We start from the raw sequence: 19846 nt of genomic DNA on the forward strand, positions 1-19846 counted from the left end.
TGACGGGACCCAGACCAATTCCAGTCCGTTGGCATCGCAACTGATTGTCTGCTCTTGCATTTCCATCTAACGCATGATTTTTGCATTGAAAACAATTTTTAGATACGATTTTCCAATAAATAAAATGATCAAATAATTTAAATCGTATTAGATATAGTTTTTGTTTGATTTTTATTTCTTAGCGTCCTTATTAATAATAAGGATGAAGGATAAGAATATCATATCAACAGACAAGTCTAGTTAGTACTTTTTTGGTTTTTTGATATTAAATTTCCACCTTCTCTATTTTATCTGACTCGCCTCCGATTGTTGGTCGAACTTCAAACATTGTTGTTAAAATCGGTAAACACAAATTACCTAAATAATGTTTGTAGGCAAAGTTATCAAAAAATATTACGTAAGGGTCTTCTAAATGTATCACGGTAGATTCTTTTTGAAATGATTTAAGAAGACACATTACACTTTTAATATAAATAAAATTAATTAACAAACTTGATATTTATCTATTTTACAATAAATTGTAATCTCTATATATTATTATTATTATTAAATTCAATAAACTATATTTTTATTTACTGTGTCTCGAACTTCATTTTATTTTGCTCAACACTTTTTTGGCCTCGCATTGATTGCTCCACAATTGCGCAATTTCGTTCACTAAAAGCATTTCAAAAATACAGCACAATACTGCCGAGGGTTAGGGCAACTGGAAGGAGCAGAAGGAGTGGCTTCTTCTGTGCCCGCTGCCATGACGCATAAGCTCCGATAAAAACTGTTGTTCGATAAGCATTTTGTTTGCACTGCGCCGGGAGTTGTTAAGGAGTCTGTGCCTCAGACCCAAGTCATGAACTCTTGTGGTAATTCTGGGGACACGAATCGTTTGAGGAAGCCATAACGAATCACTATTTAATGTGAAACTTGACAAAGTTTCGTGGAATTGTTTGCCATTGTAAGGAAATGTTAAGGGATGGGAGGGGAAGAAATAAATCATACGCAGAGATGAGACTTTACTGAGCATTGATTACTTAGAAAGGTAGTTTAATATGAAATACAGATTTATCATTTATTTAAATATTTAAAAATATATAAATATATTACTTTAATTATTTTCTGTTATGCAAACTGCTAACATTTTCGTTCAAACCAAATTTTGGTAAGCCGACAACATCTACTGCTCTTTGGGTGCCCGCACAAGTATGCTATAATTTGTACGAAGCAAACTTCCTCTGCCGGTTCGCTCGAATGTCCTGCGGCTTAGTCATCCCTCCGGTCCCTTTCAACACTCCCTCACATCGGCAAATACACATGATATTCATTATGAACGGCTTAAGCGATTTCCCTTGGGCCGCTGTAAGCCTCCTCCGCAGATATATAAACACACATCGAGACACTCATGCATATGCACAGATATATTTCGAGTTTTTCGCATTTTTTTATTTTTTTTTTTTCATGAAAGCTCTTTTGAATGGAATCCGATTTGACGAGCATTCGCAAAAAAAGGAATACTCGTCAGCAAATTGGCAGCTCAACCAAAAAATAATAAAAAGAAGTAAGAGAAGATCCAATTCTCAACCTGATTGTTGGCCACATCAATCACAGCCGACCAGCCCCTTGCCATGTTTTACATGCTGGCAAAAACGCAGCGGTAAACATGGACATAATAATTAAGGGCCATAATTTTCTCCCGCCCCAAAATGGACAGCAAGCGTTCGCTGTGCTAATGAAAATAATCTGTCATCAAAGGCAAAAAGCCACCCCATTGTAAACGAACAGGTGCTCCCGTATCCTGCTGCCGTTTTCCTGGCCACGCCCCCGATGTATGTATATGATTACATTGGGCCGCCAACTATTAACTCAGCATAAATTGTTTGCCTTTGAGGAGGGGAAGGGTTGAAGGGCAGGAAGGTCGAAGGTCGGCAGGCGACTGCCGGACGGAAATTGCATTTGTGCTGTCCGAAATCAGATAAGATTCACCGACGACAATGGTCTCTCCTTTGGCCAGGATATGACATTAAAAGCGCATCACAGACAGGAGAACAGAGCTAGGCATCAGCAGCGGAAACTGTTGCCGTAATTACATTCGAGGCGGAAAGGAAAAAAAAGGTAGAATTGGATATTGGAATTTGGTTTCGAACTGTTCTTACTCTCTTATACTATTATGGAATGTAAATATGTAAATATTCCCAGTAATCGGAGGAGCTAATGTTCTTAATTTTTTTTTTCTGCGCGAGAATAAAATAGTAAAACCTTTAATCTTTTGAGTTTAAAATTTTTTTTTTGTATGTAAAATATATTTTTATTAGAATATATAGGGAATTTTAATTTTCTTTAATATTCATAAAAATCCAAAAACATTTGTTAATATATTCCAAGTGCCAAGTCCAACAAACCCTTGCTACCCTCTATCCTCTTATTCAATAAAGAGCTCATTGCTGGTCATTTGCGCTCTTCTTTGACCCCGAAGGCTCAGCTTTGATTCGGTCTTTGTTTGCACCATTAAATTAAATATCCTCGCCCAGTCGTCCGACCTCTGACTGAGTCTGCTCATCTCGGCTGCCCAGGAACGACAATGCCGGCAATTTCTGTCATTTCCTTAATAGAAATCTTATCTTTTGTGACGCCTTCGCCGTGCGCCTAAGCCGGATATCGCACCTTTGACATCTGTCGTGTGAACTTCTAGCAGAGCAACTCTGTGCTGAACAGTCATAGAAAATACATTGTCAGGCTTTTGGGAAAAATATATTTGAAAAATTTAATACCATAGAATTAATAAGACACAAGTAGTTTACATTTACAAACACCATGAGCTGCTGCTACTGCGGTACTCAGACGGAGGACTGTGGCGACTGTCAGTCCGGAGAGGATCAGAAAAAGACCTCACTATTCCGTATGATTATTGGTCCGTATCCCGATGAGGTTATCATGAGCGCTTTGGATAACATCCTAGTGTTGTGGGGTGCCACCAAGATCAAGCACATGATGGAATTGCAGGCCTCAGGTGAGTGGGTCTTCAAAATGTATAGAACAATAGTTTTATTACCATTCAAGATTGCTTAATAATAGCCCAATTTTATTTTAATATTTATTTTTTAGGAAAAGTTACCAAGAATAAGTCCTGCCCTCCTTCACCATCCTGTCCTCCTCTACCGTCCTGCTCCTCAGCCTGCTCCGTGGGCAGAAGCGGATCCTTTCACAGTATGAGTTCTACATCGTGTCCCAGCAGGGCGATTGACTGGAAAGGAAAGCATTCCTCGGCTCCCAGCAGCCCAAAGGCAGTGTGCTTTAGGGGTCCGTCGAGTCGTTTATCTGCCGCCGCAAGCAGCCCGCGGCAACGGTCGCCTCGGGTGGACTTTACACATCCGGCAGATGATATTCGCAAGCGACATTCTGCCGGTAGTTTTTCGATGAAACAGCGCTTGATGCAGGCAGAAATGGTGTGTTCCGCGGCCTGTGAGGCTTTAAAAACTCGCCTCAAACCCAAGGAGAGTCCACGAAGTGGATGCAAAGGTCAAAAGTGGCTCTGGACAAGACTGATACGCACCAAGAACGGTTGCCAAGTGTATGAGGTATACAAGGACTCGAAGGCTGATTGCTCGCCCTCCAAAATCGGCTCCAAGGCTCCCGCCATCGTCTTCCTGGTCTTGCGAAATGGCCATATCATGCCATTTGAGACGATTACTTCTGTGTAAAGCCAATATAATAGATAGTATGTTTATAAATTTAAGCATTGTATGTATGGTCTTTTAATAATTTCGGAAGCTTATTCAGGATTTAAACAACAACCGTTTAAACTTTAAAGGAATTTCGATATTACTTATAAGTACATATCACATATTTTTGGCTAATATCTACAAACTAGGCTAAACGTATACGCTTCTTAAGCATAACAAAGACCACTCCGGCACATACGAACATATAGACGGAGAGTATAACCACAGACTCGATATCATCTCGGTTTTCCGGCTTCAGAGCCAAGTTAACCAGCCCCGTAAGGAAGTTAGACAGCATAAAGTGCGTCAGACCATTCATGTTGAGGCTCTCAACAAAGGTGGGTAGGGATTGGCTAGTTAGCTTGTCGCCATCTCCAATCGGTCTAGGGTTACCAACTTGTTTAAGTTCGAAGAAAAATGCATATATAAGAATCAGGCTTAGGCAGACGGCGAACATCCAGCTCACATAGCCAAAGCTAAAGGTTACACGAGAAATGCCTGTTAAAAAGGCGCTGCTGAAGGCAAGTAGCCAACAGAGAACGGCCGCAACAAGCAGTTTCTTCAACTTGGTGGTTAACTGTTTGTAGCTGAGATAATCCAGAGCGGTGTACCACTTGGACAGGTAAATGCTAAGCAGATAGAGAGCCACGCATCCGTGTAGGGAGCTTAGACCCTCTCGATTGGCTCTTAGGAAACCATTACGGGGAGCACCAGACATCACAAACTGGGAAAGGCCCAGCTGCAGCACAAGTTCGTGCAGGAAAAGCAAGCCTAAAAAAGAAAAGTTATTAGATTTCCGCTAGCAATGAATTTTTTCTCAAGTACGTACCCAACGCTAGAGTCAGAAGCTGACCATCGGACTTCGCCAGCAGACTGTAGCAGCTGCCCATCAGTTTGGTGAAGCCCAAGATGAAAAAAGCATTCAAATGCTTGCCATATTCTGCCTCATCCTGGTGATAGTGAATCGCTGTGATGACAATTGTCCGGGCTAAGCCCAGAACCAGCAATGGAACCACCGATCTGGGCAGTTTCCTCAGATCACCAAAGTCTTTGGCACGATTTGAAACCAATCCCATGGTAACTACGAACAGACCGATGCCCATGTCCATTGCAGAGGCTCCGAATGTCCTGCTCTTGCGGTATTCAGTGGGATAAGATGGGAAATCCACTGCCAGAATGGCGGCACAGGTTCCACTATAGGCGGTGGCTCTCATCAGGGTAAAGACAATAGGTCGTTTGCCCACTTCGTACTTTGGCTTCGGAGAAGGATCACCTTCTCCATTTGCGTACAGATAAGCCAAAGTAACTATGGTAACCACCAGGGAATACATGACGCTATAGTCACTGCCCACGGTGATCAGAATCACAGAGGGAAAGCCAATCAAGATGAACTCCAGAAGGAATCTTTGCGTGGAGTGCTGTGGCAGGTGGCCAAAAAGAAGCCGCGAGAGGATGAAACCCAATAATGTGGGCCATATCGCCAGGAAACTATGGACACTTTCCGTGACGGAGCTCCAGGATTTCAGGTTCACGCTGGAATCGTCGGAGTCATCAGTAATAAGCGGGTTAGGTATCTCCACTTCCATGCTTTTCGATTTGTCAATGGGATAAACTTATAAGGAAAGTATTACTTATTTTTCTATAAATTTACTTTCTATTCGTAAGGGTGGAAGTTAATTTCGCTTAAAATTATTCTGCCGGCAAATAAAAACGTAAACAGAAACATAAGTATGGCCGTGGCTGAAAGTTTTAAAGATACCATTTGCCATTCACCGACTCTAGTATTTTTTGCGGTCACACTGCGCGGCAATAAAATTCGGTATTTAATTTTATTTATTATTTATTTTAACACAGCTCTCACGAACAACCTTTATTTATTAAAACAGCTAGATTAAATCTATTTTTACTCATCGACTTTTTTTTAATTTTAAAAGTAAATCAACTAAATTTTTATCTTGAATACCTAATTCCCGAATTTTTTTAGTCGCCAAATTCATGAATTCGACTTCGCATAAACACTGAACAAATTATTTTCGAACTCGAATCGATCCAGCCAATTGTTGTTGGAGCACCAGCTGTTTCGGGAAATGGAATACGTAACTTTTGTTTATTTTTTTTCAACTTTTTGCAATGAGTTTTGCAAGAATTCCCATTCCCTTTCTCACTTGTCGATCATTGGCTTGGTCAACAGCAAAGGTAAATACAATGTTCGAACCTATAATTAATACATTATTAATTTTAATCGAGAAATTTCAGCGCACGGCGACCACCACACCATGCGAAGTCCGAATCGTGGAAGTAGGGCCGCGAGATGGTCTCCAGAATGAACCCAAGTTGCTGCCGGCAGCTACCAAAATTGAACTGATCAATCGGTTATCCGGAACAGGCCTGAAAACCATTGAGGCCACCAGCTTTGTGAGCGCAAAGTGGGTGCCCCAGATGGGTGACAATGCGGAGGTGCTGCGGGGAATCAGCAAAGTTCGCGGGATCAGCTACCCTGTGCTCACGCCCAATATTAAGGGATTCGAGAGTGCCCTGGCGGCGGGTGCCGAGGAAGTGGCCGTTTTTGGAGCAGCCTCTGATGCATTTTCCCTGAAAAATGTTAATGCCACGGCTGCGCAGGCCATCGAACGCTTCAGGCCTGTGCTGAAGGCAGCCAAAGAGAACGGGGTACGTGTCCGGGGATATGTGTCCACCATTGTTGGCTGTCCATACGAGGGCGCCATTGCCCCGTCTGCCGTGGTCAAGGTGGTGGAGGCGCTATATGAAATGGGCTGCTACGAGATTTCCCTGGGCGATACCATCGGCGTAGGTACTCCCGGCAGCATGCGCCGAATGTTGGACGAAGTGACGAGGGCGGTTCCCGCTAAAGATCTGGCTGTGCACTGCCACGACACATACGGCCAGGCGCTGTCCAACATCTTGGTCTCCTTGGATTACGGCATTCGTGTGGTGGATGCCTCAGTCTCCGGCCTGGGCGGATGCCCCTACGCCAGGGGAGCCTCGGGAAATGCTGCCACCGAGGACGTAGTCTACATGCTGCATGGCATGGGACTCCAAACGAGTGTTGACCTGGACAAACTCATCCAAGTAGGTCGGTACATCTGCACTGAGCTGGGCAGGCCGTCCGAGTCTAAGGTCAACCGTGCCTGGAAGGGACCTCAGTGATGTCTGCTGCATCGGATTAAAAATGAAATCGTTGGCATTTACTAGCACTAGCTAAATACATTTATTTGTCGCTGCAATATTAAACCTAACACATTTCGTTTTGCCCTTTTGGCTGTCTAGAATTTCTGGGCATCTCTAATCGTATACAGGGAAACGTCACCGGAGGCGAGCGACAGATCCGCCAGGCTGTGGTTGGCGCGGCGTGGAATACGCGATAATGATAAGGATGACTTGCTATCGGCTGGTGCATTGGGCATTTTCATCTTGCCATCGTGACGGAGCACTGTCGGTTCCACGGCCGAGTTTAGATTCTTTTGAATCTGTGGTACACTAGGCATGGAGAAGGGAGTGCGCTCATCGACCACCTGCAAAGTATAAAATTAGTTTTAAGCTCCAAATTCAGGAAAGCTAGATGAATCAGCCCACAAAATTTATAGAAAGCGGACATTGACTTACGTGTTTGATCTCCGATGATATGTAAGCCTTCTTGGGCAGCACCTGGGCGGAGGAGTCAATGCCATTGATCAGGGCACTGGCACCGCTCGCTTTTGAGCTGCTAGCTGCCGTGTTGCACATGGGTTTCAGTTGACACAACCGTGATTCCTGCTCCAGCTCACTGATGGCCAAGGTACTGAATATATCGGCACTGGTTGGACGGAACAGGCTCATCAGAGGAGCAGTGCCCGATTTCTGGGTGTAGGCGCGAATCGGACTGACAATGTGGCCGAACTGAGGAAAAAACTTTTTCTTGGTCCAGTCCATGTTGAGGTCGTGTTTGGGGGCCATTTTGCCCTTGCTGGGCGAGGGTTCGACGCCTTTTGGCTTGTTACTGGGACGCAACGGCAAAGGTGGCTCCAAGAAGCGGGCTTCTGGCGATTTCTGTATTGTCTTGGGTGACACCAGGAACGTGTTCTGCTTGGGCAACAGCGGGCTCTTCGGCTTAGCGGCGAGTGGTGTTGCAACTCCATTGTTTATATACTCCATGCCCTTTTCCATCATGTACTGCATTTCCTCCATAGTATCGTTAAAATGCAAAGAGTCGTTTTCCTTGTCTTCCTTGCTGTCATCCATTTGATTCCCTTCGATGGTCCCATCCCCCTGGACATTCGTAAGGCGAGTTGAGACCTCTTGTTTAATATCTGAAACGACCTTGACCTCCTCAACATCATCATCGTCATCAGAGGACAACTCAATTACGGTGTCATCTAGTATATCATCCGATTGATCGTTCGCCTCCTCTGGCAGCTCCTTGGGGGACAACGCCAGCTCCCTCAGGCTTCCGTGGAGATCGATTAGAAGCTCTTGTTCCTCCCCCTTAGACATGCCTGGTGGCTTGGCCTTGGCAATTGCAGCATGAAACAGCTCATCGACATTGAGGAGCGTTCCACTAGTGAGGGAACTATCAGTGGCTGTCTCATAACAACTCGATGCATTCGTCTTTCGAGTGCGAGCGCTCAGAAAACTGTTCAGCGATGACACTGCCGAGGACTCGAGTTCATTGTCTTCGATAATGGTAGAGGGACGAAGCAGACCCACCATTTTTACCGGCGATACTTTGGTCTTGGGTTCCAAAACGGTATCATCGATGCTGCCGGCCAGGGTGTTGTCGTTGTCCCAGAAGCGCGAGGGCGCCTCCACATCCTCCAGCTGGGTGCACTCGACACCCTTGACGGGACTCTCGTTGTCCAGCATATCATCGGTGCCAACAGCCTCGAGCATGCGACGCAGTGCATCGATTTCCATCTGATCAGTGGCGCTGCGACTGGTCGAGGCACTTCTATCCTTGGCCATGGCCAGCACCTGGCTTCTTTTCTCACTGTGCAGATACTGGAAGAGAGTGCTGTCCGGATCGGATCCAGTCTTGTCGCACATTTTCTCAAAGGCGTCGAAGCTGTCATCGATTTCCTCCGAGTAACCCATGGCTCCCTCGTACATGGTGTCTTCGGTGAGATGAATGGTTCTCTGGGTGATTCCGGCCGCGGCCGGATTCGTATCGGTCCTGATTTCCAGCGGCTTCCTTAAATCTCCGTCCATCTCCCGGCTGTACCGCTTATCCTCGATCTTGCCTTGCTTCTTGGGCGAGCTGAAAAATAGGAGCTGTTAGCTGTCTCGTACAAACCGATCCGGTTAGACTAATTTCAGTTTTTGACATGCGTTCCAAATGACTATTTGTACTTTGTAGGTGTGTGTAGTTTCTATTTGAACAATCTATGTACTTTTGTGTGGGGAGGTAATATCCAGGGAAAGGATTGAGGGTATTTACCAATCGGTCAAGAGGTACGCACGCAGTTCTTGACGCCATGCCTCGTTGTTTTGGAATTTTTTAAGTCCAGACATGTTTGTGGCCTGGCCTGCCGATCGAGTAATTAGTATGCGTGTGTGTGTGTGTGGCAAGTCCTTGGTGCTGAAGTCTCCAGGCAGAAATCGCGTAATTCACCTGTATTTAAAAACACCAAATCCAGTTTACTACCAACGTACCTTTGGGAAAACAATATTCGACAGCTAGCTCAATTTTTTTAAAGAAAAACTGGCGCAGATTGTAATGATAGACGCGCTTCTTTTGTCGGTAATTTTGAATACGACGGCAGTGTGACCGTTGTCCAGATCTTACGATCAATTTTTGGATATAACGGTAAAAATACTTGCATTACATTTTGGATTTTATCCAATCGGTGTATTACAAGCTCAACGATCGACAAATTAAAATAAATTGTATAGTTAATAACTATTAATTAAAAAGTAATTATATCTTTAGTATATTCCACAAGTCTTCGTGAAAACGCGGTCACACTGGCGGCAATGCAACACCAAATGCCGGCGAAAAAAGATAACAAAGTGCGTTAGCACGGTGAAAGTTGTATTAACTGGAAATTTAAAGTACTCACAGCACAAAATGAACGCACTTCGACACACGATATCCCTAGTTTCACTGGGCACTTTCCAAATGGTCCGCAGGACGCGAGGCCGGTACTGGGGAGGCTTCCTCCTCGGCACCGGACTGGGCCTGGCCAGCTGCTTCTCATCGGTCACGTACGCACATGCAGCGGCGGAAGAGGGCAACACAAAGGTCAAGAGGGAGCAGCTGGACATCTCACGGTTCATGGCCGAGCCCATTACGGATTCGAAGGTCCTGCTGGAGGACAAACAGAATATGCGCCATCGCATGGAGCTGATGATCATGGAGATTCAGGCCGAGTTCTGTCGGGCCCTCGAGGCCGAGGAGAACTGTGGCCAGAAGTTCAAGGTGGACCGCTGGCAGCGGGAGGAGGGCGGTGGCGGTATCACGTGCGTACTTCAGGACGGCGACGTCTTTGAGAAGGCGGGCGTCAACATATCGGTAGTAACCGGATCCCTGCCACCGGCCGCCGTGCAGCAAATGCGGGCCAGAGGGAAAAACCTCACTGAGGGCGCCAAGCTCCCGTTCTTCGCGAGCGGTGTGAGTGCCGTGATTCACCCTCGCAATCCCCACGTACCCACCATCCACTTCAACTACCGCTACTTCGAGGTGGAGCTGGCCAATGGTGAGAAGCAGTGGTGGTTTGGCGGCGGCACCGACCTGACGCCGTACTACCTGAACGAGAAGGACGCCTCCCACTTTCACCAGACGCTAAAGTCCGCCTGCGACGAGCATGACGCCACCTACTACCCGCGCTTCAAGAAGTGGTGCGACGACTACTTCCGAATCAAGCACCGCAACGAGAGCCGTGGCATCGGCGGCATCTTCTTCGATGACATCGACACGCCCAACCAGGAGGCGGCCTTTAACTTTGTAACAGGCTGTGCCAAGGCTGTCATTCCCTCGTACGTTCCTCTGGTGCGCAAGCACAAGAACCGGGAGTACGGGACCAATGAACGCCAATGGCAGCTGCTGCGCCGCGGTAGATACGTGGAGTTTAACCTGATCTACGATCGGGGCACCAAGTTTGGCCTGTACACGCCCGGAGCTCGATACGAGAGCATTCTGATGTCGCTGCCCCTGCACGCCCGCTGGGAGTACATGCACGAGCCGAAGGCCAAGTCCGAGGAGGGCAAGCTCATGAAGGTGTTGAAGAACCCCAAAGAATGGGTCTAGGCGGGTTAAGGATTTTTACATTTACTTGTGCGGGAAACGGTGCCTTTCTTCAGTTAATTTTAGAAAATTTCAATATTTACACATACCTATTATATTTGTTGTTTTAAATAAACATGACAACTGTTTATAATTGTTTCTTTTAAGAGAATAATTTAATTGTTATAAAGTAAAACTGTTGTTTTTACATTAATAATTACAAATAAATAAATAGTAATCCTGGAAAATTCGTGCCTATATTTTTGCTAGTAATTTTAATAAATTATATAACTCGTAGAAAAGTCAACTTCGGGAAGCCGAAATTCCCTTAACATGGGTTTTTTTAAACGTCTATATTTAAAAATTGGAAGTTATAATTTTTCCCTTTAGATGTACATATGTATGTATGTATGTACATACATATGTACCCTTCAGTTCCATTCCTCCCGGATTCCCGAAGGATTCTTCCGGGCACCGGGATAAGTTCCCGCGGAATCCCGCGGGACCGTCCATACAACGCGGCGAGGAACTTTCATACATAGGGTACTCCTGGCGAGGATCTCGAAATTCCGCCAGGAATCCGCACCAATCCCCCGGGACAGTCCCCGGGAATTTCGAACTCGAATCCTGCAGGAATCGACGAGGAATCCCGCGGGAATGGCTGGCGGGCATCGTCAAGGAAACCTGCGGGAATCGTCGAGAAATCCCGCGGGATTCGCTAGCGGAATCCGCCAGGAATCCCAGATGAAAACCTATAGAAAATTCCTTAAAAATCCCCCCTTCCTAGTAAAAATCAGATGTAATTTATTCCTTATTTATTTATGGATTGTAAATTTTTATTTATGTTCACTTTTTCTGGTAGCATTACATATTTCTGCATAATTAAACATATGTATGTACATACATATATGTATTTATGTAACTGCGTGTCACGGAGCCTTCTCTGCCGGCTGCTGGGTCCTTTAAGGAACTTGTTCTATCTGTAAATTAAATACATACATATGTCAAATCGTAAATTGCAGTACTTTGCACAAATTTATACATACCAACTTATACTGGACAAAAAAACTTCGTAAATCCGTACTAAATCCCATTCACACCGTCTAGGTTGAAGTCGCATCCATTTTAATCGTCAATTCTGCAATTAAAATTAATAATTGAATGCAAATAAGTTCCACTTACCTTATAATATTTCATTTTTACGCAACTAATACGCAAAACACTTCTGAATGCAACAGCAGTCAACTCAAAATGCAAAGAGAATTAGAAGACAAAACCGAAGACCGAAAATTCTCGCGTGTCAGGGTATAGCCGACAAGGCAATGCCTTGTAATTAGATTCACAAAGGGCTGATAATCAAACGTGAACATTTCGGCCAAGTCAAAAGCACATTTTCTTAAGTGCTTATATACCACATGATTTTATACGTAAAAATTAATTAAATATAATCTTTAATATTTTTAAATATTCCTACTTATTTTAAAAAGGTCATTCTGCCGTCGGTGCAATACTCTTTGTTTTTTACACCAATTTTTTTTCCTCCCTTCCTTCCATCTCCATCTCTCTCTAATTTACGAACTCTCGCAACCGCTGCTTCGAACAGAGATCGAAAACAATAACAAATATGAGGATCGAACTTCGTGAAGCCCTCGGCAGTAGCCGAGCGTAGGTAGAATTTGTTTCGGCTATTTTGTTTCGAACTTCGCTGAACGAGGCCCATGTAATTTGTTTTTGTTTTTCGAACATACCGCGAGGAATCGGACGGGCCAGGAATTCTGGAACTGAAGGGTATACAGTGAGTCACAAAAGTATTCGTTGCAAGGTTCCCGACGAATAATTATGTTATTTTTTTAATGATTAAGTATCAAATTGATAACTTTAGTATTTATTTTATGTTGCTCAGATATTAAACAATAGGAAAACAACAAAAAGTTGTTAAAAAACTAGCTTCATTGCTGTTTTTTTCTAAGAAATTCATTTGAACTACAAAATTTCATGTCACAAAAGTATTCGTTTTTTTGTTTCGCCATTAAATATTTATAATTTTTTTATTGTGTTATATCTTATGTGCAATCCTTTGCTTTATTTAATAGCTTATAATCGTCCTTGCATTGGCTTTACCCATTTTGGGCACCTCTTTCAGGATATATTCGACCATTTCTTCCACATTATATCTTTAAGTTCCTTTTTCGGCAAAAATCCGCTGTTCCTGGAATTTTAGCTTAAGATGGTGTCATAGATTTTCAGTAGGGCTAACGTCTGGGCTCTGTGAAGGAGTTTTAGTCTGGTTTCAATAGTACAACACCCACATCTTGATTTTAAAAGTCGTTTGTTCGGCGCTATTGTACTGGTGGAAATTGAACTTGTCGGGTTCTGGACACATTAGGGTGCCACTAGAGAGTAAAATACACCTTAATATATTTAAATATATATCAGCAATTATTATTCCTGTCTAAAAAAAAACATATTTCCAACTCCTGGGGCGGACAGACACCCTAAACTAGAACAGAAACTCTGACGTGCTTTACTGTTGCTGTATCATTTTTTAACTTGAGGGCTTTTCCGGGCTTGCGGCAAACTATCCATTCTCAATCCGATCCCTAAACATTGAAAACCTTTTTTACTTAATATTACTTGCCCTGAATACTCTCAAATTTGCTTCAAATACGCTATATCAAAGAAAATAGCTTCGGCATATTGATAGGTGAAAACAAGGATTTTATTTTAGGGCTTCTACCATCCTCATCATGGCTTCTAGGAACTGTTCCGATAGTTTAAGTGGATACATTTGTTCCTTAGGATGTGGTCATGGCGGTGTTAATTTTTGCAGCCTATAAATGTATGCCTTTCCTGTTTTTTTTAAGAATTGTTCTATCTTCTCTGATTTTCAATTACTATATTCGGCCAAAACGCGGCTTATTTTCCAGGAAATTTCTTGATTTCAGTAGAAAAACCATGCTTATTATGGTAAGAGGACATTATCAAACATACCAGAAATATATTTTAAGGATCAACCCTCATTGTGTAGGTGTAAAGTAATTTTCTTCTGGAAAATGTTTTGACTCCGTACTATTCGGCATTTTGTAATTGATTACGACCCACAATGACGCTTAAATGTTGTGTTTTTCCATGAATTAAATTTTAAAATGTATTCCCAACCAGAATACTGAAAAAATTGCACTAACCCATGAAAAAAAGAAAAAATAATTTTAAAAAAATCTCAGAAACGAATACTTTTGTGAGCATAAAAATCGATTTAGTTTTATATATTTGTCTGTAGCTTGTTTTTGGAAAAGTTTTCTCTAAGTTTTTTTTTGTCATATGCTAAACAAAATATACATCTTTGGGATAGTAATCCATTTTTTCACATTTTGAAGCTTTTAGCTAGTGAAAGTTGACATTTTCCTCAAGACCTCCTTTGCAACGAATACTTTTGTGACTCACTGTATGCACATGTACTACCTGCACAGCCTTGCGTTCAGAGCAGACGGACTGGGCTAGATCGAATCGGCTTTTGATGCTTATGAAGAATCACTACGTCAGACAATGTCGGGAATTTATAATACCCTTTGCAAGAGGTATAAAAATAGTATTTATAAGACTTTAACCATTTTTATTAATTTATAATACCCTCTGCATATACCCATTTTTTTTTTTTTTTTTTTGTTTTTTGAAAATCTTAGGTAATGGGTCGTACATACATATACATACATACAAATTCGTGTGTATACCCAAAATTGCTTTGAAAAAACTGTACTCCAGTAAAGGTTAACGAACTAGCATTCTAGTATACATACACAATCATCATGTAGATGTGCTACTTCCATGTATGAACGTACATACATGGTGTGGTTTTCGCTAAAGTAGCGCTTTCTGTTTTGAGGTTATGCCTACCGCTATGCAATTTTCCACCAGAATGTTCCATGCAATGATGTCATTTCCCTTTTAAATTGATAAACCTCAAGTTATGTTTTCCCACTTTTTTGATATAGCGGTGTACATGATGTTATACTTTTCCCGCAAATTCAGTTTGCTCGGGTTTTGTATGTGTGTGTATACCAATTTTCACACACATGCGAATGCCCGTCCTGCCTGCGAGACACACACACACACACACATGCACGCGCACCTTTCCTCCGATGCGATGCACATCGTACATGCGTGTGAAGAGGGATATAAAGCGGGAAATTCTCGACACCGGCTCTCAGGGGATAAAAAATGCTACCCGATCACGCTGGCTACTCAAACACTACATGTAGACATAAATATATAGTTTATAAAATGCTTTATTTTCCATTTCGTACAATAGTGTTTATTTGCGGATGTTTTGTTTTGTGTACAGAAAAATGTTTCTCAAGTACAGAGCGTACTCTTGTTACAATTGTTTCCTCTTCTGTTGTTACTTCTTGTTTTGTGGGTAGTAAAACCCTGTGTTTTTTGTTATTAGGTAGCTTAACTAAGTATATTTAATGAGCGCCGCCAGTCTGCTGCTGATATACCTCGATGGTGTCGCCTTCCTCCATCTCCAGCGAGGTCGGAGTGTCGTTCTCGTTGATGGGCTGGCCGTCGAAACGGAAGCGCACCACCTGCATGGAGAGTCCGGCACGGTCGCAATAAGCGTTCATCAGTTTTCGCAATGGTGTGTGCTTCTTTATCTTAAATTGGACGACGGCATTGTCCTGTCCGAGAACCTTCAAGTTAATGTGCTCCGTCTCTCCGCCTTTCTTTTCGTCAGACATGTTTCTTTTTTGTTGTATTTGCTTCGAGCTTGCCCCTTAAAGTTTTGTTGGTGTGATACCCGGCGTGCTGTACAAAAAAAAACGAGAAAATGCCACAAAGCACGCACAAATTAGAAGCCGCGAAAGGTAATTGCTGCTGTGTTCGGCAGTCGCTGTTGCAAATGCGATTTGTTGCAAAAATTTACCTGCTTCTTTTAGCGCTTGCTCCTCGGATGCTTGCTGTTAATTTTTTCGTCGGCTTCGTTCAGCACACGCCAAAATGGTTGTCAAAAGATGACACTATCGACGGGAGCTGGTACCATCGATATGTGTGGTGCTATCGATGACACTATCGAACCGTATACACGAGAGAACAAAATACTAGAAAGTTGAATGGCGTTGCCAGATGGTGCGAGGGCACACTATTAGTATTTCCAGTGCGCGGTACGAAAAATATTTAAAAAATTAATTAATTAATTTTTTTATTTTATATTCCTGATTTTTATACATTTATATTTTTTGTTGCTTAGTAGAGGTGGAGAAATATTACTTCGATGTTTTCCAACATACATATGTATATATCCATAAATTATACTATTTCACATATGTGAAACCCTGATGATATTAAACAATTAATTATAATTATTAAAATCTATAAATTAAAGTCTAAAATTGGATCAATATTGAATCATATGTATACATGTTTTATATACATTTGTTTATTCTATACAACTATAAGAATTTGTTTAGGATCCAACTACAAACTGTTTTAAAACCTCTAAATTAATTTTTTTAAATGATTTTTTTGTTCCATTCATATTAGAATTTATATTTAGTTAAATCCGATTTGCTTACTTACTGAGTATTAAAGAAAAACTACTTTTTAAAAAGTAGGAGTACTCGATCAAAATTATTAAAAAAAAATATATATATTATAATATATAATAATTTAAGAGAGTCTTAATGTGTGCCTTACATTAAAGGCCAAATGCATTTTAAGTGAGATTTTTTTCAAATAAAATAAAAGAATAACTTACATTTTCCATTAATCCTTTTTAAGAAATTAACGCAAGCTTAAACATCGAATCAAAAGGCGATCCTAAATAAAATTACATTTTTGTTTTGATAAATAAAACAATTTTTTTTTTTCAAATATCAAACTTGTTTCCTTTATTTCAAGTTAAAACCCAAGCAAAAAATCCTTAAATATGAGTCATTTCAAAGACAACCAAGTATCTAAAAAAAATTATTTTTCGTCAGTTTTTACGTTTAAAAAAAAAGATCTTGTGAGCCGAGCAATATCAAAATAATAACCATAATTTTTGAACGTCCGAACCTACTTTGTTGAATGAATCTGGAACCCAGGGAGGACTTGACCTGTCTGATTAGCCAGTTTACCAGTTACCAAACCGTTCAAACCTTTTAGCTTTCTACGTGCAAGTCTCCTCCGCGGTTCATCAGCGCAACAACATGAAAAGATCGAGATAGTAAATTGGTTACAGACATAATGAAGAATGCATAGGAGGATTGCCACAGACGACCATCGGAGCACTTCTCAATGTGTACCAAACAAAGGAATGCTACTCCCTTACAATCTCGCCCAGAGGCGTAAAATCTTACCGGAGGCATCTTACACTCGGTTCGGAAGGTTTTCGAAACTTAAGCCTCGTTTAACTTACATAGCCGTACAACGGGCAACTCAGAGCGGAGGAGAAGGAGTGAAGTTTCAGTTTCAGTTTCTGTTTCAGATTCAGTGGCTGTCTCGATTCTAGAGATTCAGTCCTAGAACGGTAGACGACGCATAGATTAGTGAGGTTTGTACGTTGACCAAATTACCTGATGCGGGCATTGGACTTTGACTTTTTGCTACGAATTGCGGAACTAATTTCCGTGCTTTTGGATTGGATTTGGATATTTAATACTTATGCTTTTGCTTTCTCACATTAGTCAGATTTTATGAAAACTGATTGAAAACTGCAAAAAGACAGAGAGAAAATAAAAGGCACGAGTTAGTGCGAGGTTGCGTTTTGTTGTTGAGCTTAGGTTAATATGAGAGTAAGAAAGTCCCAGGAACCACCATGGGATTGTGTACCATCCATCCTGGCATCCTGCACCTGGATCCTCAGAGTCTTCCCTGTGACCCCCTTACCAAAGGTGGGGAAACAAACACGTGTATGGCTAGCTTTATTTTACTTACTTTTCTTTCATATTCATTTTCTTTTTGTTAAGAATTACTTATAAATTTAAATGTTTTAAGCTACTCGCACATATTAGTGTGTTCTGCGATCTGCGGTCTGGTTTTTTGCTGTACCTTTTAAAATTTGCTGTGTAAAATGGTAACCGTGGATTGGTTTTCGGCGTGGATGTGGGATTCCCCTTCTAAATTGCGACTCCGCTTCGGAACTCTCAAGTCAATTAAATAAATAGGCGCGCGCGACCGAATGTCGGCTGTATGTTTACAATTATTAACCTGGAGAAAGCGACCAAAGACTCGGCCTTACTGGCGCCACCAGCTCGGGTCGTTGCTGGAGCTCTGCTGCTGGCCATTGTCGGAATTGGCATTGGCATTGCCACGCCCCATAATGGGTGGCGGCGGCACACTAAACATATTGTGATGCGCAGGCGGCGGCCGGTACTTTTCCTCATCCTCGTCGTCGTCGACCTCGCGCTTAATGGCCGTGTTCTGGTAGTCGAATGTTGGATAGCCGTCGTCAATGGGCTCTTCCTTGATTTTGATAATGTCCATTTCGCGGAAGTCGGGCTTGCGCTCCTTGACATCACCAACGCCGCCAGCTCCGGTGCCGCGTTCACGATCTCTTCGCTCCCGCTTCCGTTCGCGACGCTCCCGGGAGGATTCGCGTTCTCGTGACTTGGAACGCTTCTTCTTCTTCTGATCACGCTCACGATCACGATCTCGATCACGCTCCCGATCCCGGTCGCGCCTATCCCTTCGGTCAAATTCGTCATATCGTTCGCGACTGCCGGCCCGTCGTTTTCTGCGCTCGCGGGATCGGCTGCGCGAACGCCCACTAGCGGCCACAGCACCACGTCCGCGATCGCGTTCCCTGTCCCGCCGGTCCCTGGAACGGGATCGGCGACGGTCTCCCCCAAAACCACGACCGCCCCTGGCGGCCTCCATGCCGTTGTTGCCGCCGCGTCCAGGCCCCTCGCGGTCCTCACGCTCTCGTTCCAGTCTGTAGCGTTCGCGTTCCCGCTCATTGTCCTCGCGTCCTGAGTGTTTGATGTTGACGTCGTTGCCGCCGCGACGGGTGCCACCAAGACCGCCGCCTAGGCGTCGCGGCAGCCATCCCTTCACAGTGCGAGCTCGTTCCACGTCGACCAGGACTCGCTTGCTGTCGATCTTCTTACCATCGGCGTGCTTGTAGGCGGCGTGCATATCCCGCTCGTGCTCGTACTCGATGAAGGCGTAGCCCTTGGGTTTACCTGACTCCTGGTCATGGATCAGGACAATCTTCTTGATGGGCCCGTAGAACTCGAACTCGCGCCGCAGTTTGGACTCCGAAGTATCGTAGTTGATGCGTGCGATGAACAGCGTACGAAACGGGTCCTCAGTGGCGTTCTTAATCTCGGTCGGATCCCACAGCGCGATCTCGCGCTCCAACTTGTACGCCACTTGCTCAGCCTTTTCTCGACGCCGTCGCTCCAGCCTCTCCTGGCGTGTCTCCACCGTTTTGGGCAGCGGTGTGTCCTTAGGGTCCTCGAAGTCGGCCATGAACTTGGCCACTCCCAGGTAGCCACGCGATTTCTTCTCATGCGGCAGCTTATCCACCGGCGGCATGAAAGGGATAGGGTCCCGGGCCGCAAATAGCGCCAGCAGATTGGGCGGAAGATATTGGGTCATTTTTGCTTTTTATTTTTACCTTTCCTTCGTTTGCGTTCCTCTCGTCTGCGGGAAAAAATCATTTAGGTTATGTTTCGTTTTGTTTACTCCGACGCCCCAAATCTGTCAACCCACTTCAGGCAGCCATCCGATTGGCAAGAATATAGTTTTCGGTACTTGGAATAAGTACCAACTATAAAATAGTTTGTCTTGAAAAATGATTTTCAATATTTCTTCACTTTTTTCGGCTGGCTTGTGTGGTAGAGTTGCAAAAACAATGATTTTACTATCGATATTAGGAATTGGTGCACTATCGATATGATACACGTTTTCAGTATTTTGCGATATCGATATCGCGCGA

The 19846-nt window shown here is 43.3% G+C and overlaps 7 protein-coding genes across 8 annotated transcripts; 3 read left to right on the top strand and 4 right to left on the bottom strand.

The window, feature by feature from the left end:
- The first annotated feature begins 2683 nt into the window (after window positions 1-2683).
- Window positions 2684-3732, top strand: LOC108077430 (uncharacterized). The gene is made up of 2 exons (XM_017170735.3): window positions 2684-2998; window positions 3094-3732. Exons 1-2 carry the CDS (start codon window positions 2803-2805, stop codon window positions 3687-3689), a joined length of 792 nt encoding a protein of 263 aa, XP_017026224.1. The 5' UTR covers window positions 2684-2802; the 3' UTR covers window positions 3690-3732.
- PIG-Wa (Phosphatidylinositol glycan anchor biosynthesis class W a) lies at window positions 3712-5430 on the bottom strand. Its single transcript, XM_070285187.1, has 2 exons — window positions 4540-5430; window positions 3712-4481 (listed from the first exon to the last, which is right to left on the bottom strand). Exons 1-2 carry the CDS (start codon window positions 5294-5296, stop codon window positions 3856-3858), a joined length of 1383 nt encoding a protein of 460 aa, XP_070141288.1. The 5' UTR covers window positions 5297-5430; the 3' UTR covers window positions 3712-3855.
- Window positions 5431-5750: 320 nt separating this feature from the next.
- Hmgcl (hydroxymethylglutaryl-CoA lyase) lies at window positions 5751-6962 on the top strand. The gene is made up of 2 exons (XM_017170734.3): window positions 5751-5906; window positions 5967-6962. The coding sequence occupies exons 1-2, from the start codon at window positions 5841-5843 to the stop codon at window positions 6876-6878; spliced, it is 978 nt and encodes a 325-aa protein (XP_017026223.2). The 5' UTR covers window positions 5751-5840; the 3' UTR covers window positions 6879-6962.
- sip2 (septin interacting protein 2) lies at window positions 6916-9486 on the bottom strand. Of its 2 annotated transcripts, none has more exons than XM_017170732.3 (3): window positions 9357-9486; window positions 7335-8961; window positions 6916-7243 (listed from the first exon to the last, which is right to left on the bottom strand). In XM_017170732.3, the coding sequence occupies exons 2-3, from the start codon at window positions 8910-8912 to the stop codon at window positions 6995-6997; spliced, it is 1827 nt and encodes a 608-aa protein (XP_017026221.1). In that variant the 5' UTR covers window positions 8913-8961; window positions 9357-9486; the 3' UTR covers window positions 6916-6994. The 2 variants fall into 2 exon arrangements, with proteins under 2 accessions (XP_017026221.1, XP_017026220.1); XM_017170731.3 differs by lacking the exon at window positions 9357-9486 and adding an exon at window positions 9142-9284.
- Window positions 9487-9667: 181 nt separating this feature from the next.
- On the top strand, window positions 9668-11174 carry Coprox (oxygen-dependent coproporphyrinogen-III oxidase). The gene has a single exon (XM_017170679.3). It carries the CDS (start codon window positions 9772-9774, stop codon window positions 10948-10950), a length of 1179 nt encoding a protein of 392 aa, XP_017026168.1. The 5' UTR covers window positions 9668-9771; the 3' UTR covers window positions 10951-11174.
- Window positions 11175-15194: 4020 nt separating this feature from the next.
- Window positions 15195-16008, bottom strand: Sumo (Small ubiquitin like modifier). The gene is made up of 2 exons (XM_017170681.3): window positions 15851-16008; window positions 15195-15732 (listed from the first exon to the last, which is right to left on the bottom strand). The coding sequence occupies exon 2, from the start codon at window positions 15663-15665 to the stop codon at window positions 15393-15395; it is 273 nt and encodes a 90-aa protein (XP_017026170.1). The 5' UTR covers window positions 15666-15732; window positions 15851-16008; the 3' UTR covers window positions 15195-15392.
- Window positions 16009-17815: 1807 nt separating this feature from the next.
- On the bottom strand, window positions 17816-19761 carry snRNP-U1-70K (small ribonucleoprotein particle U1 subunit 70K). Its single transcript, XM_017170678.2, has 2 exons — window positions 19621-19761; window positions 17816-19551 (listed from the first exon to the last, which is right to left on the bottom strand). Exon 2 carries the CDS (start codon window positions 19504-19506, stop codon window positions 18142-18144), a length of 1365 nt encoding a protein of 454 aa, XP_017026167.1. The 5' UTR covers window positions 19507-19551; window positions 19621-19761; the 3' UTR covers window positions 17816-18141.
- Between the last annotated feature and the right edge of the window lie 85 nt (window positions 19762-19846).

This window comes from Drosophila kikkawai, chromosome 2L (assembly GCF_030179895.1).
Source record: "Drosophila kikkawai strain 14028-0561.14 chromosome 2L, DkikHiC1v2, whole genome shotgun sequence".
NCBI lineage: Eukaryota > Metazoa > Arthropoda > Insecta > Diptera > Drosophilidae > Drosophila > Drosophila kikkawai.

Bases quoted from the DNA above. Each gene is read 5' to 3' on its own strand.
- Sumo (XM_017170681.3), bottom strand. From the start codon at position 15,665: ATGTCTGACGAAAAGAAAGGCGGAGAGACGGAGCACATTAACTTGAAG.
- PIG-Wa (XM_070285187.1), bottom strand. From the start codon at position 5,296: ATGGAAGTGGAGATACCTAACCCGCTTATTACTGATGACTCCGACGAT. The intron at 4,482-4,539 runs GTACGTACTTGA...TTTCTTTTTTAG, and splicing joins GCTTCTGACTCTAGCGTTGG to GCTTGCTTTTCCTGCACGAA.
- sip2 (XM_017170731.3), bottom strand. From the start codon at position 9,215: ATGTCTGGACTTAAAAAATTCCAAAACAACGAGGCATGGCGTCAAGAA. The intron at 8,962-9,141 runs GTAAATACCCTC...CCTATTTTTCAG, and splicing joins GCGTACCTCTTGACCGATTG to CTCGCCCAAGAAGCAAGGCA. The intron at 7,244-7,334 runs GTAAGTCAATGT...TATACTTTGCAG, and splicing joins TATCATCGGAGATCAAACAC to GTGGTCGATGAGCGCACTCC.
- Coprox (XM_017170679.3), top strand. From the start codon at position 9,772: ATGAACGCACTTCGACACACGATATCCCTAGTTTCACTGGGCACTTTC.
- LOC108077430 (XM_017170735.3), top strand. From the start codon at position 2,803: ATGAGCTGCTGCTACTGCGGTACTCAGACGGAGGACTGTGGCGACTGT. The intron at 2,999-3,093 runs GTGAGTGGGTCT...TTTATTTTTTAG, and splicing joins GATGGAATTGCAGGCCTCAG to GAAAAGTTACCAAGAATAAG.
- snRNP-U1-70K (XM_017170678.2), bottom strand. From the start codon at position 19,506: ATGACCCAATATCTTCCGCCCAATCTGCTGGCGCTATTTGCGGCCCGG.
- Hmgcl (XM_017170734.3), top strand. From the start codon at position 5,841: ATGAGTTTTGCAAGAATTCCCATTCCCTTTCTCACTTGTCGATCATTG. The intron at 5,907-5,966 runs GTAAATACAATG...GAGAAATTTCAG, and splicing joins TGGCTTGGTCAACAGCAAAG to CGCACGGCGACCACCACACC.